We start from the raw sequence: 14,054 nt of genomic DNA, 5'->3' as shown, positions 1-14,054 counted from the left end.
GGACCATCCAGTGTGTATAAGTGTCTTTTCCACTCAATAGAAACCTTCTGGACTTTACTCCGGCGAAACATCCGATGTATACACCGGACCATCCAGCGTGTATACGTCTATTTTCCACTGATTAGAAATCTTCTGGACTTTACTCCGGTGAAGCATCTGATGTGCACATCAGACCATTCGGCGTGAACACACTTGAAGTCCGTGTTCTGAGAAATACTCTGGCATAGCCAACTTCACTTCGTCGGATCAATTGGTGTGTACAAGAGCGTCGAGATAAAAGCTCTGACGTGTATAACTCTTCAGCACCGGACTATCCGGCGTATAGAGAATTTTTAGAGCTTGTCCAATTTAAACGTCTTTAAGTCATATCTTCACTTCAACTTATCCATGTGCTTCTCTTAGCTACCTACTGCTAGAATTTTACGAGTGTGCATCCAACCAAATCTAGTTTTAACTAGGTGAAACTACTACTCTTAGCCTCTCTTTATAGTACGGTCAAAGAACAAAACAAGAGAGTCTATACTACTCTAAGTGTCATTTATCTCTTTGTGACACTTAGAACTGAAAGGTTCTTAATTTTAACATTCACATCCTTTGATCGCTCATCCAATCAATTAAGGGACCGAGATCCCCCAACAATATTATGAACTAATCCTTCAATTGCTATTTAAAATAAACTGTTAGACACAATGATATAGTTGTCATTAATCATTGAAATACTTACCACTTACCCAGGGACCTAGATACTACAAACCCTCAAATGCATAAGACCAAGTTTCATAGATTAGGTAGGTGACTTTTTTTTAAAAAAAATAGTATGGTCAAACCCTCAAACAAATAAATACTTTTACAGAAGAGAGGCAAGCAAGGTCTCTTTCATCCCTCCCTCACCCCAAGGGTACATACCGGTTAGTTTGGACAAAGTTTACCAAATTTGTATTTCTAATTTCAGTCAAGGTCATCTAAAAAATCAGCTTATTTGGCCAATAAAAAACTTTTCAATAAAATTTTAATCGGCAACGTGAACACCGCAGAGAGACATAGATTGCAGTAGTTTTCCATGAGAGGTGTATTGATTACAAAGAGGTGCTAGCACCCATCCTAGTCGTTTGCCTGTTGCTTTTTTTAGGAGGTTTGCCTCGGGAATCATATGGTTTGCCTACACGGTGCAAATTATCACTCCGCCCACCCCTCACCCTCCCTCATGCTGTACGCCTCTACTGCCTCGGTGCTCACCGCACATGTTCCTTGTGCTCCTCGCGTGCCTCCCTGGTGCTCTCCATCCTCCTCCCCCCGTGTGCCGCCACCACCTCCCTTACCTAACACCGCTGCTGCACTTGCACTAACGTTGCGCTTACGTCTCTTCCCTGCACCCATCCCTCCCTATGCATGCTAGAGAAGATGAGGGAGGCATCGCCGGCGTGGATGAAGATGAGTATTTTGGGACTAGAACAATTGGTTTGATGCAAGGAACAATTGGTTTCAAAGGAAAGAACAATTGATTATCATGATTGAAACAACTGATTTTGTTGTGGGGGAACAACTGCTTTCTGTAATTGGGAGCTCGTAGGAGAGGGTCGTCGGAGTCGGTGATGAGGGAGCGATGGGGGAGACGGAGCTGTGGGTGACATGGCTATGAGGAACGATGTTGCATTTGGGCTAAGAAAAGCTTCTCACATTAGGCCTACATGGGCCAACTTGCGTGTGGGGATTTGACAGAACAAAAATTCCGAGTTTTTTTTATTTTTATATTTTTTTGATTAAAAAATTAAATAAATAGATTCTTCGTGAAAAAAATTATAAAACTAAATGCCTACCGCCCTCTCATGGAGCGGTTAGGCTCTTACCGCCCCCGTTAAATAGTTCCACAGACTCTTACTGCTCTTTTATGGGACGGGTAGGCTTACAGCCCTATGAAGGACGTAAGAGCAGTACATAAACAATAACCGCGGTGAACAGTACCCGAAGTTCAATTTCCTCTACTATCTTCTCTATTCAAAACAGTGATGTTCTGTTGCTCCAAAAATTCTAAAAAGTTTTGTACGTGTTATATAATCTATGTGCAACCCATTTTAATTTAATTCACCCAAAAATCCTGTGTAGAATTTAAATTAAAATTCTCCAAAAAAGACTACTTTTATAACTTTTAACAATTGTTAGGGCCTCAAATAAATTTCTAAAAAACTGGTAAAATTCACTAATATTCTTCTTATGTGATGTGATAATTTCTAAAATTATTTTTAGCAGTAGGTTTATATATGTTTGAATTCAAATTAAGTTAAAAGAAGAATATCACATGAAATTATAAAAATACATATAAATGGTGCATTACAAAGGAATCCACTTTTTATCATATAATATAGGGCTGAAAATAATTTTAGAAATCATCACATCACATAAGAAGAATATTAGTGAATTTTACCAGTTTTTTAGAAATTTATTTGAGGTACTAACAATTGGTAGAAGTTATAAAAGTAGCCTTTTTGAGAATTTTAGTTTAAATTCTACACAGGATTTTTGGGTGAATTCAATTAAAATGGGTTGCACATGGATTATGTAATACATAAAAAAAATTTAGGATTTCTGAAGCAATAAAACATTACTATTTTGAATAGATAAGGTAGGAGGAGAAATTGAACTTTAAAGTACTGTTCACAGCGGTACTACATTTACCACCCGGGCTGTACTGTTCACCATGGTACTGCGCTTACCGCCTTCAGAGTGCTGTAAACCTACCCGCTCCATAAAAGGGCGGTAAGAGTTTTTGAGACTGCTTACCGTCCTCTTAGGAGCGGTAAGGGTCTAACCGTCTCATGAGAGAGCGGTAGACGTCTAGTTTTGTAATTTTTTTTACGAGAAATCTATTTATTTAAATTTTTAATCGAAAAAATATAAAAATAAAAAAACTCCAAATATTCCGGAGGAAAGGTGGGGCAGGGGATGGGCCACATGTGGCACATTTTCAACATATGGGCCTGCCTGAGGGTTGAGCCACCAGACCAATTAAATTAGCATGAATCATCTTTAGCCCATTTAGAATAGTAGAATAAAATGGATTTATTAATTTGAGGTTAACCTCCAGGAACGGATCTCGCGGGCACTCTTGCTGCGCGTGCCACATGTTCCATCCAAAACACAAGGGGATGGCACGTGGTGCAGTCTCTGTCATCATTTGCCCTTGTCCTGACAGGTCCGTTCTACCAGACAACGTCGTCTTCTTCCTCCAATCTCATCTTCGCTAGTGCTCTCTCTCTCATGCTCTCGCTATCTCTCTTGCAGTTATGCTCCCGTGCAGGAGCTCCTCGCCGCTGGATGCCCAAGTGCCCGTTCTGAGGGGAGCTCCACCCTACAGATGATTTTCCTTTACCAAATGAGGAAGTTTTAGTTCGCGAATCAAAAGTTCTTTCAAATTAAAAGTTTTGTTGGCTCAATTGGAAGATTTGTCCCCTTAATCGAAAGCTATTTTTGGGCTTTTAAGTACAAATCAGACCCACGTATGTATATCGCGCTCACATCTATATACTCATATGAGTGTATCATAGTACACGTCTAAATAAGATTAGAGATATATCCTCACAGAGTGCAGGCATTAGGAATGGCATCAATACGGCGGAACCATTATGCCTAAAATGCCAAAAGAGTTGCAAGGAGAATAAATATTTGTAATGTATGCTATCAAACTTTTTAAACTTCGTTTACTGCTACCTGTATAGATATTTGGATTGGGCGTATGAAAATTTACGGTAGATTTTGTGTTTACTAAATGATCTTTAACCAAGACATATGATTGTGTTTTTTAAAGGAAAACATTATATTTTGGTGTTATTCTATTTTTTTTACGAAGGGATAGATTCCCCAGTTTTGCATAGAGGACCCTGTTCAAGATCGGTAACTATTAGTGAAATTTGTTAGAAACCAATGGAATGTTATCTATTTATTTATTTATTTATTTTGAATTTTGAATTTGATCAGTAATCGTTTGGTTTCTAAATACGGTGCGAATCGAATTGACTGCTAACCACGAAAATCGTTACCGTCGTATTTTGGAACCCTATACAAGACCCAGCGACCGTTCATCGAACTTATAATGTCCTCATCCTAAGCATGTGATGTCCCATTGAGACTTTGATGCTTATGTCTTGAAAACATTTGTTATACACAATGCTTCTATGTATTCTGAAATTTACTCTATTAATTATGGTCTTTTGGCCTAACCTATTCCGGACAAGTGACTTCAGAATCGATGGTTCGCCCTACAAGAATGTCACAGCCTTTACTTCTTCTAGTTCATTTGTCTCATGGATTCTGAAGTCAGCCAGCCATGTGCTTTCGGCGATCTGCACCAGCACCTTTATTCGACTTGCTGTCTGTTTCCGGCCGGCCACAGAAGGCCGTCGACTGGAACCAAACGCGCGATAAAAAGGAGAGCTCCAGAACACCAGAACGGACTAGGAATTCTTCGTCCTTTCCACGCACGAGATGAGAAGTTGAAAAGGAGCGTGCGAACGAAACGCGCGGAGTCGTCGTCCGGCATCCAATCCATGACCCTGAGACCCCCATTCTCCCGTCACAATCTGTTCCCGTGTACCGATAGCCGCAGTCCGAACTGGTTCCCCCTCACCTCTCGCTTCTGCCCAGATCGTGACTGACAGGTGGGCCACTTCTCAATCGGACCCCACGCGTCGGTGCCCCCGCCGCAGGAAACTTCCCATGACGCCGCCGGGCCGCGTGGTCAGCGCGTCGCCAGGTCCGCACCTCCTCCTCCAACTCCAAAGTCGCGGTGACTCATCAAAGCAGTGACACCCTTCGAGAACGCGTGCTCGTACGCATCATGCGTGAGGCCATGAGAGCGCCTCGCGAATCTGTGATCGCTTCCCTCGCCTCCTCTAGATTTCCCCCCGCTTAGCTGTCAAAGACCGCGACGTTCTTCGCTTTGCCTATAAAGCTCGGCTGCGAGCCGGAGACCACGAGAGCGATCCAACGCCCGTTTCTTGGTTCCCGAGGCGGAGCTTGTCTCGTACGCAGTACTACGGTGCAGCTTGTTCTGATCGTTTCCGAGCGGCAGAGAGCCAAGAGATATGCAGCGGAGCAGCTCGTTCGGGACGTCGTGGGCGGACCAGTGGGACTACGGCGGCGACCCGAGCCCGAGGGCGCCGCGCGAGCGCGACGTGGGGAAGGAGAGCGGCAGCGTGGGGGAGAAGACCAAGGCGGCGGCGGCGAGCGGGCTGAGGAAGGTGAAGGAGGGCACGGCGCAGGGGTTCCAGTGGATCAAAGACAAGTGCCAGCGGAAGAACGGCGGCAAGAAGCAGGGCGCGGAGGCCGCTGGGCACTGATGTGCTGCTGCGGTTGTTTGGAAAATCAAAATCTCCGCGTCACAGCGTTTTGCTCTGGCAAAACATTCGTGTTGCGGCGTTTCAGATAACATGCTAGGAGAAGATTTGGTCCGATGATTTGTGGTAAATGTGCGTGCGTGTGCATAGGCTATATGGTTCCATGATCTTGTTGCCGACTTGGCGGTTGTTTCATGCTTGTGGTATACTAGTACTGAACTAGCCCACGTTTTAGCTTCTCTATGTACATGAAAATATTTGTTTGGTTTCATCATACTTGATCTTTGTTCTGGACATGCTTCTACTTGCTGTTGTCTATTTTGTTGCTGAATTCCCTGTTCCAAGGTTCCAACTATAATTCTAGCTTTGAACCTTGTCAACTTGTTTGGTTTGAAATGGAACAAACTGACTTTATCGTTCACATGCACTAAGCTATTGTAAACTAGTAAGCGAGAAATGAGGTTATCCACCCAAATCAGGTAGATGATCACATAACAGACTAACACGTTCCAGAGTGAAATGCATCCGCAATCCAAGCACCCCATAACTCCCTGGCTGTATGATTGGTCTATTGGAATGACAGCCAAGTAGTTAGCATATAAGAAAGGTAAAATATTGCAAAAGTCATACCAAAAGGCACTTTGATTTTGAGTTTCCTCTCTATAACCTTTTTTGCTGCAAAAGCCAACCTGCTATTTCGGCTTGGTTTGGTTTTTCACCCTTAAAACTCATGACGTACTCACCAGACTTGGTTTTTACAGATGTGACATGGTTAGATGATATCTCACTACTTTTTTATGCTAACTTTAATGCAATTATGAGTCTAAAGATGCATGTCATGAGTTCATCAAGTGGCGATGTTAATTGTGTAAATAATGAGTCACACAACACATCACATCAGTCCAAAGTTACAAGCTGTCGTCCAGTTGTGTTAAATGATAAAAAATGAGTCTAAATCAACATGTTGTATTAGTGAAGTGGCAAAACCAAACAAAGGAAAAATAGCAGCTAGGTATTTGCAACAAAATGGTTATAGAGAGAAAATTCAAAATCAAAGTGGCTTTTGGGGTGATTTTTATAATTTTCCTAGAAAGAAAATGTTGGTTTCCTTAGCTCACTTACCTTCGGCCTCCCGTTCACGAAGTAGGAATTATTAGGTCGTTGGAACTTGGTAACTCCTTTGGATTTATGTGGGACTCGAAATGTTTTGTGAAATATCCATGGAACTCCTATAGAATTTCTGCATCCCGAAACTAAACTAAAATTTGCAGTTCTTCCAGTACGTGATTCACATGCAACATGTATATTCAGTACTACATCCTCGTTGAAAAAGAAGAGAAAAAACAGAGTCTTCAACATGAGTTTTTCTTTCATCTTTCTTTTGCACAAGTAAATTACAAGGACACAAGGCTATGTAAAAGAGTTTTACAAAACAGAACACGCCTCAAGTCCTGAACTACAGCTCGCTCTGAAAACTGAAAACATTACATACCTCCTGAACTACACCTGAGCTCACCCCGACAAGTATCATATCTAGTTTGCAATTTACACTCAAGAACCAACAACAAGAACGCAAATCATTCTGGTTTCCACTCCACCAAATCCTACTTCGCTGATGCATCTTTGTGTGAAATCCCACGCCACCTCCTGATGCATGTGTGCTGAAAAATTGATTTAATTGTGAAATTGACAAAAGCAAAGTGATTAAGATGATATGTATGTGCTACTTGGATATACTCGTGGTAGTATAATGATATTTATGATTTTGATATATGTAATACACTAGTGTGAGTTATGTGGTATGGATTGATGTGGGTTAAGTTTGTGAAAATTTGTGCGTGAAATTGGTTAGTTTTGATTATGTGCATATGTGTTCTGAGGGCGAATGTGGTCGGTGATAGGGACGTGGACAAGGTTTAGTGAGGAACTGAGTGAAAGCGGTGGCATGTGATGTTTGGGCTAAAGAATAATACATATGAAGATTCACATCATGAGACGGATATGTAATATATACATATTATATGGTGTGGTAGAGTTGAATTACACAATAAAATATACATAAGAGATATATAATCTATGGTGCGGAGGATTGCATGGTGTACAGTGTGAAAGGATTCATTTCATTGACCCGTGAGGTGTGTGCATTGAAATAAAGAAAAGGGAAAAAAGAGGATACTGTGTGCATGGGCAAAAAAGAGGATACGCCCAGGTGGAGAGCGCGTCAGCCTGAACGCGAGGGCCAGTCGGAGGAGATCTTTTGTCGTTCTTTTTTGTCCTGGTATTTTTGGTCGATCTTTTTGTCAATGTAATTTGTCTGACCCATCCAAAATCATCCGTAAGGTTTTAAAAATTTTGGTTAGTTGAATTTTCGTAATTTTTATATAATCACCAATTCAAGGTTTAATATATTTTCATCACCATCTGTCACAGTCTGTTGGCGAAGGTTATAAATCTTGATCCATACACTCGATTGACTTTATTCTTAGTAGAAAAGTTTCATAACATTGTATAGTTTCTAATATTCAAATTTGAGAGTATTTGGATTGCCCGTTCTTTCTGTACATTATTTTTGTGACGTGATAGCAATGTGTCTAAACTGAATACGAGATTTTTTTAAAATACGCAGGAGAGTTGCGTAGTATTGTATTAAGGCCCTGTTTGTTTCAGCTTCGGATTCTGGCTTTCAGCTTTTATAACTCGAAGCTGAAACAAACAGGCAGCTTTTGGTTATAGCTTTTTAAAATCTGCTGGTTGGATTGTGAGAATCTGAGAAGCTGATTTTCCTCAGCTTTTGATAGATTGTGAAAGTCCATTTTATTAAACTATCCATTAAATTTTTTTTAGAATCTACAGTCTAAAAGCTTTTCACAATCTAGCTTTTTACAATCCAGCTTTTATAAGCTGCTTTTTAGAATCTCTAGCTGAAACAAACAGACTCTAAAACTGAAATTAAGTCATCCTTACACAGCGGCCTAATTCCGGTCGAAAGAACGCAGAAAAAATAAGTAGATTACACAAATCTTAAACAACAAAACGACAATAGCACGCAGATTAGGCAATATTTCCTTTGGAGCGCAGCCGTTCCAAAAGGACGCTAAGCTGTCTTGCGCCGGCTTGACGCCAGCGGTCTGCGTCGTCAATCATTCATCCTCGTCTAATTGCATATTTTACGCGTCCTACAATTTGCCATTGTAATACTTGCACAAGTGCGTGAAGATCACAAAGCTGATGGAGCTCAGGAGAGCCAAGAACCAGTAGAAGTTATCTAGGCGCGCTTCCCGGGGATCGTCGGAGAACCATCCCCGGCTGTTGCCGGGCCTCGCCGTGGCCATCTCGAGCGTGGTGATCAGGAACGCGCCGAGGAAGCTCCCGAAGCCGAAGACGCTGAGGTTGAGCGCGATGCCGATGGTCCTCATCGTGCTGGGCACCTGCGTGTAGAAGAACTCCTGGATCCCCACCACTGTGAACACGTCGGAGACGCCCAGTAGGACGTACTGCGGCAGCAGCCAGAAGATGCTCAGCCGGGCGCCGCCTTCGCCGCCGCCGGTGGTCACGCGGAGCTGCCACGACTCGACGAGCGCCGCGATGACCATGGCAATGATGGAGAGGACCATGCCGACGCCGATCCGCTGGAGCACTGTGATCCCGTCGCTGCCCCCGGTGATGGTGTTGATCAGTGGGATGATCATCCTGTCGTACATGGGCATGAGCAGGATGATGGTAACGGTGATCGAGCTCTGCAGCATCGCCGGCAGGATTACGAAGGCTCCGCCGCCGACCGTGTGGTCCATCAGCATGCCCTGCTTGATGAAGAACGTCATGGGCTGCTGAAAGATCACCGCGAACATTAGCAGCGGTGTCCAGATCGGCAAAAGGCCGAGTATGATCTTGGCCACACTGGGTGCAGCCTCATCAAGGGACTCCTTTGGATCAGTTGGCTCAGTTTTCAGTGGTTTCTCCTGTAACCTGCAACGTTTCAGATGTTGCACGATTAGTAGTTTGGTACTGCCACGAGAAATGTTCCTAGGATCAAGATTCAAGAATCATACTCTAGTTCAGAAATGGCGTCGCCATTGTCGTCTCTCGATGGCAGGCTGATCTTCGGAGAACTGATAATTGCGATAACCGACTTCAGAATCTTGGGGATTATATTCGGAGACGGCCTACCATCGCTTTTCGGCTGCGTCTGCTTGTAGAGAGGAGTGCAGCAGAAGAATGCCGCGACGGACATGGCCATGACGGCGCTGGGGATGGCGAAGCCGAGCCCCCAGCCGAAATTGTCCTGGATGTTGGACATGATGGAGTTCCCCAGCAGGCTGCCGCTGCATATGCCGAAGTACCACCACTGGAAGAACATGCTCTTCACCTTGCCCTTCTCCTCGGGCGACGCCGTGCCAGGCTCCGCGTCGTCCCCGATGTCGAGCTGATCGGCCCCAAAGGCCTGCAGTGCAGGGTTGTACCCGGCTTGGCCGATCGAGCTCAGGTAGAGCGGGAAGAACAGTGTGGAGCACGGCATCCCCGTGCGCAGCAGTGCCCATGAGGTGAGTCCGACAAGCCCCTGATGTTGTAGAGGGAAAATCCAAAATCAAAGTGACTTTTGGGGTGATTTTTGTAATTTTCCCAGGAAAAAATGTTGTGTTCCATAGCTTCCTTTACCTTCGGCTTCCCATTCACCAAGTTAAGGAATTATTAGGTGTTGGAACTTGGTAACTTCTTTGGGTTTATGTGGGAATTGAATTGTTTTGTGAAATATCTATGAAACTCATATAGAATTTCTGCATCCTGAAACTAAACTAAAATTTGCAGCTCGTCCAGTACGTGATTCACATGCAACATGAGCATTCAGTACTACACCCTCATTGAAAAAGAAGAGAAAAAAACAGAATCTTCAACATGAGTTTTTCTTTCATCATCTTTCTTTTCCACAAGTAAATTACAAGGACACAAGGCTATGTACAAGAGTTTTACAAAACGGAACACGCCTGAAGACCTGAATAACAGCTCACTCTACATTACATACCTCTTTAACTATACTGAGCTCACCCTGACAAGTATCATATTTTCAAATAAAAAAGCTTTATTAATTTTTATCATTATAATAAGAAAATACAATCGCATAATAGTTTACTTCCTGCCTCTGCACGACCAATATGCACACATCACGCTGACAAGTATCATATCATGTATGTAATTTACACGCAAGCAACAACAACAAGAACGGCAAATCATTCTGGTTTCCACTCCACCAGATCCTACTTCGATGAAGCATCTTTGCCATTGTAGTACTTGCACAAGTGCGTGAAGATCACAAAGCTGATGGAGCTCAGGAGAGCCAAGAACCAGTAGAAGTTATCTAGGCGCGCCTCCCGGGGATCGTCGGAGAACCATCCCCGGCTGTTGCCGGGCCTCGCCGTGGTTATCTCGAGCGCGGTGATCAGGAACGCGCCGAGGAAGCTCCCGAAGCCGAAGACGCTGAGGTTGAGCGCGATGCCGATGGTCCTCATCGTGCTGGGTACCTGCGTGTAGAAGAACTCTTGGATCCCCACCACCGTGAACACGTCGGAGACGCCCAGCAGGACGTACTGCGGCAGAAGCCAGAAGATGCTCAGCCGGGCACCGCCTTCGCCGCCGCCGGTGGTCACGCGGAGCCGCCACGACTCGACGAGCGCCGCGATGACCATGGCGACTATGGAGAGGACCATGCCGACGCCGATCCGCTGGAGCAATGTGATCCCGTTGCTACCCCGAGTGATGGTGTTGATCAGCGGGATGATCATCCTGTCGTACATGGGCATGAGCAGGATGATGGTAATGGTGATCGAGCTCTGCAGCATCGCCGGCGGGATCACGAAGGCTCCGCCGCCGACCGTGTGGTCCATCAGCATGCCCTGCTTGATGAAGAACGTCATGGGCTGCTGAAAGATCACCGCGAACATTAGCAGCGGTGTCCAGATCGGCAAAAGGCCGAGTATGATCTTGGCCACACTGGGTGCAGCCTCATCAAGGGATTCCTTTGGATCAGTTGGCTCAGTTTTCAGTGGTTTCTCCTGTAACCTGCAACGTTTCAGATGTTGCACGATTAGTAGTTTGGACTGCCACGAGAAATGTTCCTAGGATCAAGATTCAAGAATCATACTCTAGTTCAGAAATGGCGTCGCCATTGTCGTCTCTCGATGGCAGGCTGATCTTCGGAGAACTGATAATTGCGATAACCGACTTCAGAATCTTGGAGATTATATTCGGAGACGGCCTACCATCGCTTTTCGGCTGCGTCTGCTTGTAGAGAGGGGTGCAGCAGAAGAATGCCGCGACGGACATGGCCATGACGGCGCTGGGGATGGCGAAGCCGAGCCCCCAGCCGAAATTGTCCTGGATGTTGGACATGATGGAGTTCCCCAGCAGGCTGCCGCTGCATATGCCGAAGTACCACCACTGGAAGAACATGCTCTTCACCTTGCCCTTCTCCTCGGGCGACGCCGTGCCAGGCTCGGCGTCGTCCCCAATGTCGAGCTGATCGGCCCCAAAGGCCTGCAGTGCAGGGTTGTACCCGGCTTGGCCGATCGAGCTCAGGTAGAGCGGGAAGAACAGTGTGGAGCACGGCATCCACGTGCGCAGCAGTGCCCATGAGGTGAGTCCGACAAGCCCCTGATAAGCAGCAGTACAAGCGAGACTTATTAAGCCACTTAGGGCTTATTTGTTAGAGCTCTCTCTCATTTAAATTCTCTGTAGAGATTGATTGTTTGGGAAAGTGATTTTGTAGCTAAAAGTGATTATCTAGAATAAACTATATGAAAAAAATAATTCTATACGGAAAGTGATCTAGGGGAAGCTGTTTTTTTTAGCTCTTCAGCTTCTATTTTATTTTAGAGAATCACTCCTGCGGATTTCAGTCAATGAGTTAAAAGCTGAAAGCTGCTGTTTGGCAGAGCTACTAAAGCAGCTTCTCGGCTAGAATCAGAGGAAGCTCTGCCAAATATGTCCTTAGTTTAGAAAGATTTACTGTTATGATGTAAATATGTAATTATAAGTTGGTTTTTTGAGATATATTTTAGCAAAAAAAAATGGTTGATTCTTATTGAACACGTCATGCTGTCAGCCTGTCACTACTGAACTGTTCTTCGAACTCTGCTGTCAATGCCCTGAGTAATCAGAAGCTACATCGAATGTCTGCATTTGCGATAGCTCCTGTCTTCAACTAATTTTCATTGGGTTCATGCCAGTATCCCACATTGGTGCCATCTCCTCCACCATTTCCAAACTCCACCATTAACGCAAGTATATAACAGATTATTTACACTGCACTCGTCTGATCTCCGGAGCACGTATGTTTCCTGACTACAATTACAAGTTAGATAAATGAACATGTCGATTCTGAATTCATGTTATTACAGAATTCCTGATTGGTGAAACAGCAAGCCGACAAGAGTCGACAGGTGGGAATTAAACAACACTGGAAAATGACCAATCAGAGAACTCGTCGTCATCAAAGAAGAGGGTACTTACAAGGACGTAGAGCAAGGAGGAGGCGGTGATGGTGGAGTATCGGTCCCAGTAGGAGTCGGCGAGGAAGGCGCTGACGAGCGGCAGCATGAAGCTGACCCCGCTCCAGGTGCTGACGCTCTTGGCCGCCGCCGAGGTGCTCATCCCCACGACATCAGCGAGGTACGTCACCAGGTTCGACGACACCCCCTTGTACGCGAACCGCTCCACGCTCGCCACCACTGCCACACCACATCACCTCATCATCAGCAGCGGCAGCTCGTCCTGAACTACGCATGCTATGCTCTTACGAGCGGCAAGAATAGAGCTCGTATTACCTATGATCAGAACACATGGCCGGCTGAGCGTCGCCGGCTTCTTCTCCGACATGACCGACGCGCTGCGGCGAACAAGACTGACACTGACGCCTCACTCGGCTTCTGGAGATCACCAGGGGCGGAGCGAGGCTATTTTGTCGGGGTCTACTGATCCCTACGGTTTTTATCAAAATCAGTAAGAAATCATCGTTCTGCACTGTTCTGCTATGCTGAAGACCCAGCCTACAATGGTGAAGACACTGGCGCTGTTCTCGGATGGCTTCGCCCCCGGAGATCACGTACTTATAGCAGTCGACGCCGATGATGGAAGACGGACGACGAGGGCAGCGTACATGGCCTCGGCTTTCTCTGCTCGCCACTATCACACATCGCGCACTCGGTGCGATTGAACCAACGCCAAAAGCTACCAAGGAGATGGTACCCCTCCGGGGTTACGTTCCTACGGCCGGCCAGGAAGTGGAATCCACCACTGCCAACGTAGTGACCGGCCCTCCTGCATGCCTTTTCAAGAAAACAAAAATGGCTTTCGCTCCTCAGGGGGATGGAGATGGCCCCTTGCTCGTCGATGGTGGCATCTCCACAAGAGAGGCAAAGGGGGTTCGACGAAAGCTGCTAGCGTGCTAGTGCAGAACGCGCACAATTGACACAAACCTTAAAAAAAACTGACCTCTTTTCAGGACTTGTGGGCTCTGAACCTTGTAGCCTTGCAACATATATACATGTATATATGCTTATATATATGTATCTTCAGGGATTTCTTCTAAAAGTGTAAGGTTCCAACTTTGGAGTGCTCGAGTCATTGGTCGAAACGACGCTGTCGATGTCTGGGGATTCCTATGTCCAGTTGAACTGCACTTTGGTTTCTTCGGCTCCTCTGTTGTATCCTTACGCCGATGGAGCGGGATCC

The 14,054-nt window shown here is 45.2% G+C and overlaps 3 protein-coding genes across 3 annotated transcripts; 1 reads left to right on the top strand and 2 right to left on the bottom strand.

Moving 5' to 3' along the window:
* Nucleotides 1-4,824: 4,824 nt before the first annotated feature.
* LOC133930545 (uncharacterized) lies at nucleotides 4,825-5,624 on the top strand. Its single transcript, XM_062377207.1, has one exon. The coding sequence runs from the start codon at nucleotides 5,079-5,081 to the stop codon at nucleotides 5,331-5,333; it is 255 nt and encodes an 84-aa protein (XP_062233191.1). The 5' UTR covers nucleotides 4,825-5,078; the 3' UTR covers nucleotides 5,334-5,624.
* Nucleotides 5,625-8,506: 2,882 nt separating this feature from the next.
* On the bottom strand, nucleotides 8,507-10,388 carry LOC133930197 (protein NRT1/ PTR FAMILY 5.8-like). The gene is made up of 3 exons (XM_062376870.1): nucleotides 10,374-10,388; nucleotides 9,380-9,888; nucleotides 8,507-9,296 (listed from the first exon to the last, which is right to left on the bottom strand). The coding sequence occupies exons 1-3, from the start codon at nucleotides 10,386-10,388 to the stop codon at nucleotides 8,507-8,509; spliced, it is 1,314 nt and encodes a 437-aa protein (XP_062232854.1).
* A 144-nt stretch (nucleotides 10,389-10,532) lies between these two features.
* LOC133931439 (protein NRT1/ PTR FAMILY 5.8-like) lies at nucleotides 10,533-13,374 on the bottom strand. The gene is made up of 4 exons (XM_062378313.1): nucleotides 13,148-13,374; nucleotides 12,834-13,051; nucleotides 11,467-11,975; nucleotides 10,533-11,384 (listed from the first exon to the last, which is right to left on the bottom strand). Exons 1-4 carry the CDS (start codon nucleotides 13,197-13,199, stop codon nucleotides 10,583-10,585), a joined length of 1,581 nt encoding a protein of 526 aa, XP_062234297.1. The 5' UTR covers nucleotides 13,200-13,374; the 3' UTR covers nucleotides 10,533-10,582.
* Nucleotides 13,375-14,054: the final 680 nt, after the last annotated feature.

Source organism: Phragmites australis, chromosome 10 (genome assembly GCF_958298935.1).
Source record: "Phragmites australis chromosome 10, lpPhrAust1.1, whole genome shotgun sequence".
NCBI classification, from domain to species: Eukaryota; Viridiplantae; Streptophyta; class Magnoliopsida; order Poales; family Poaceae; genus Phragmites; species Phragmites australis.
Note: the sequence above shows the minus strand (reverse complement) of the source record. Positions and strands in the feature narration are given on the sequence as shown.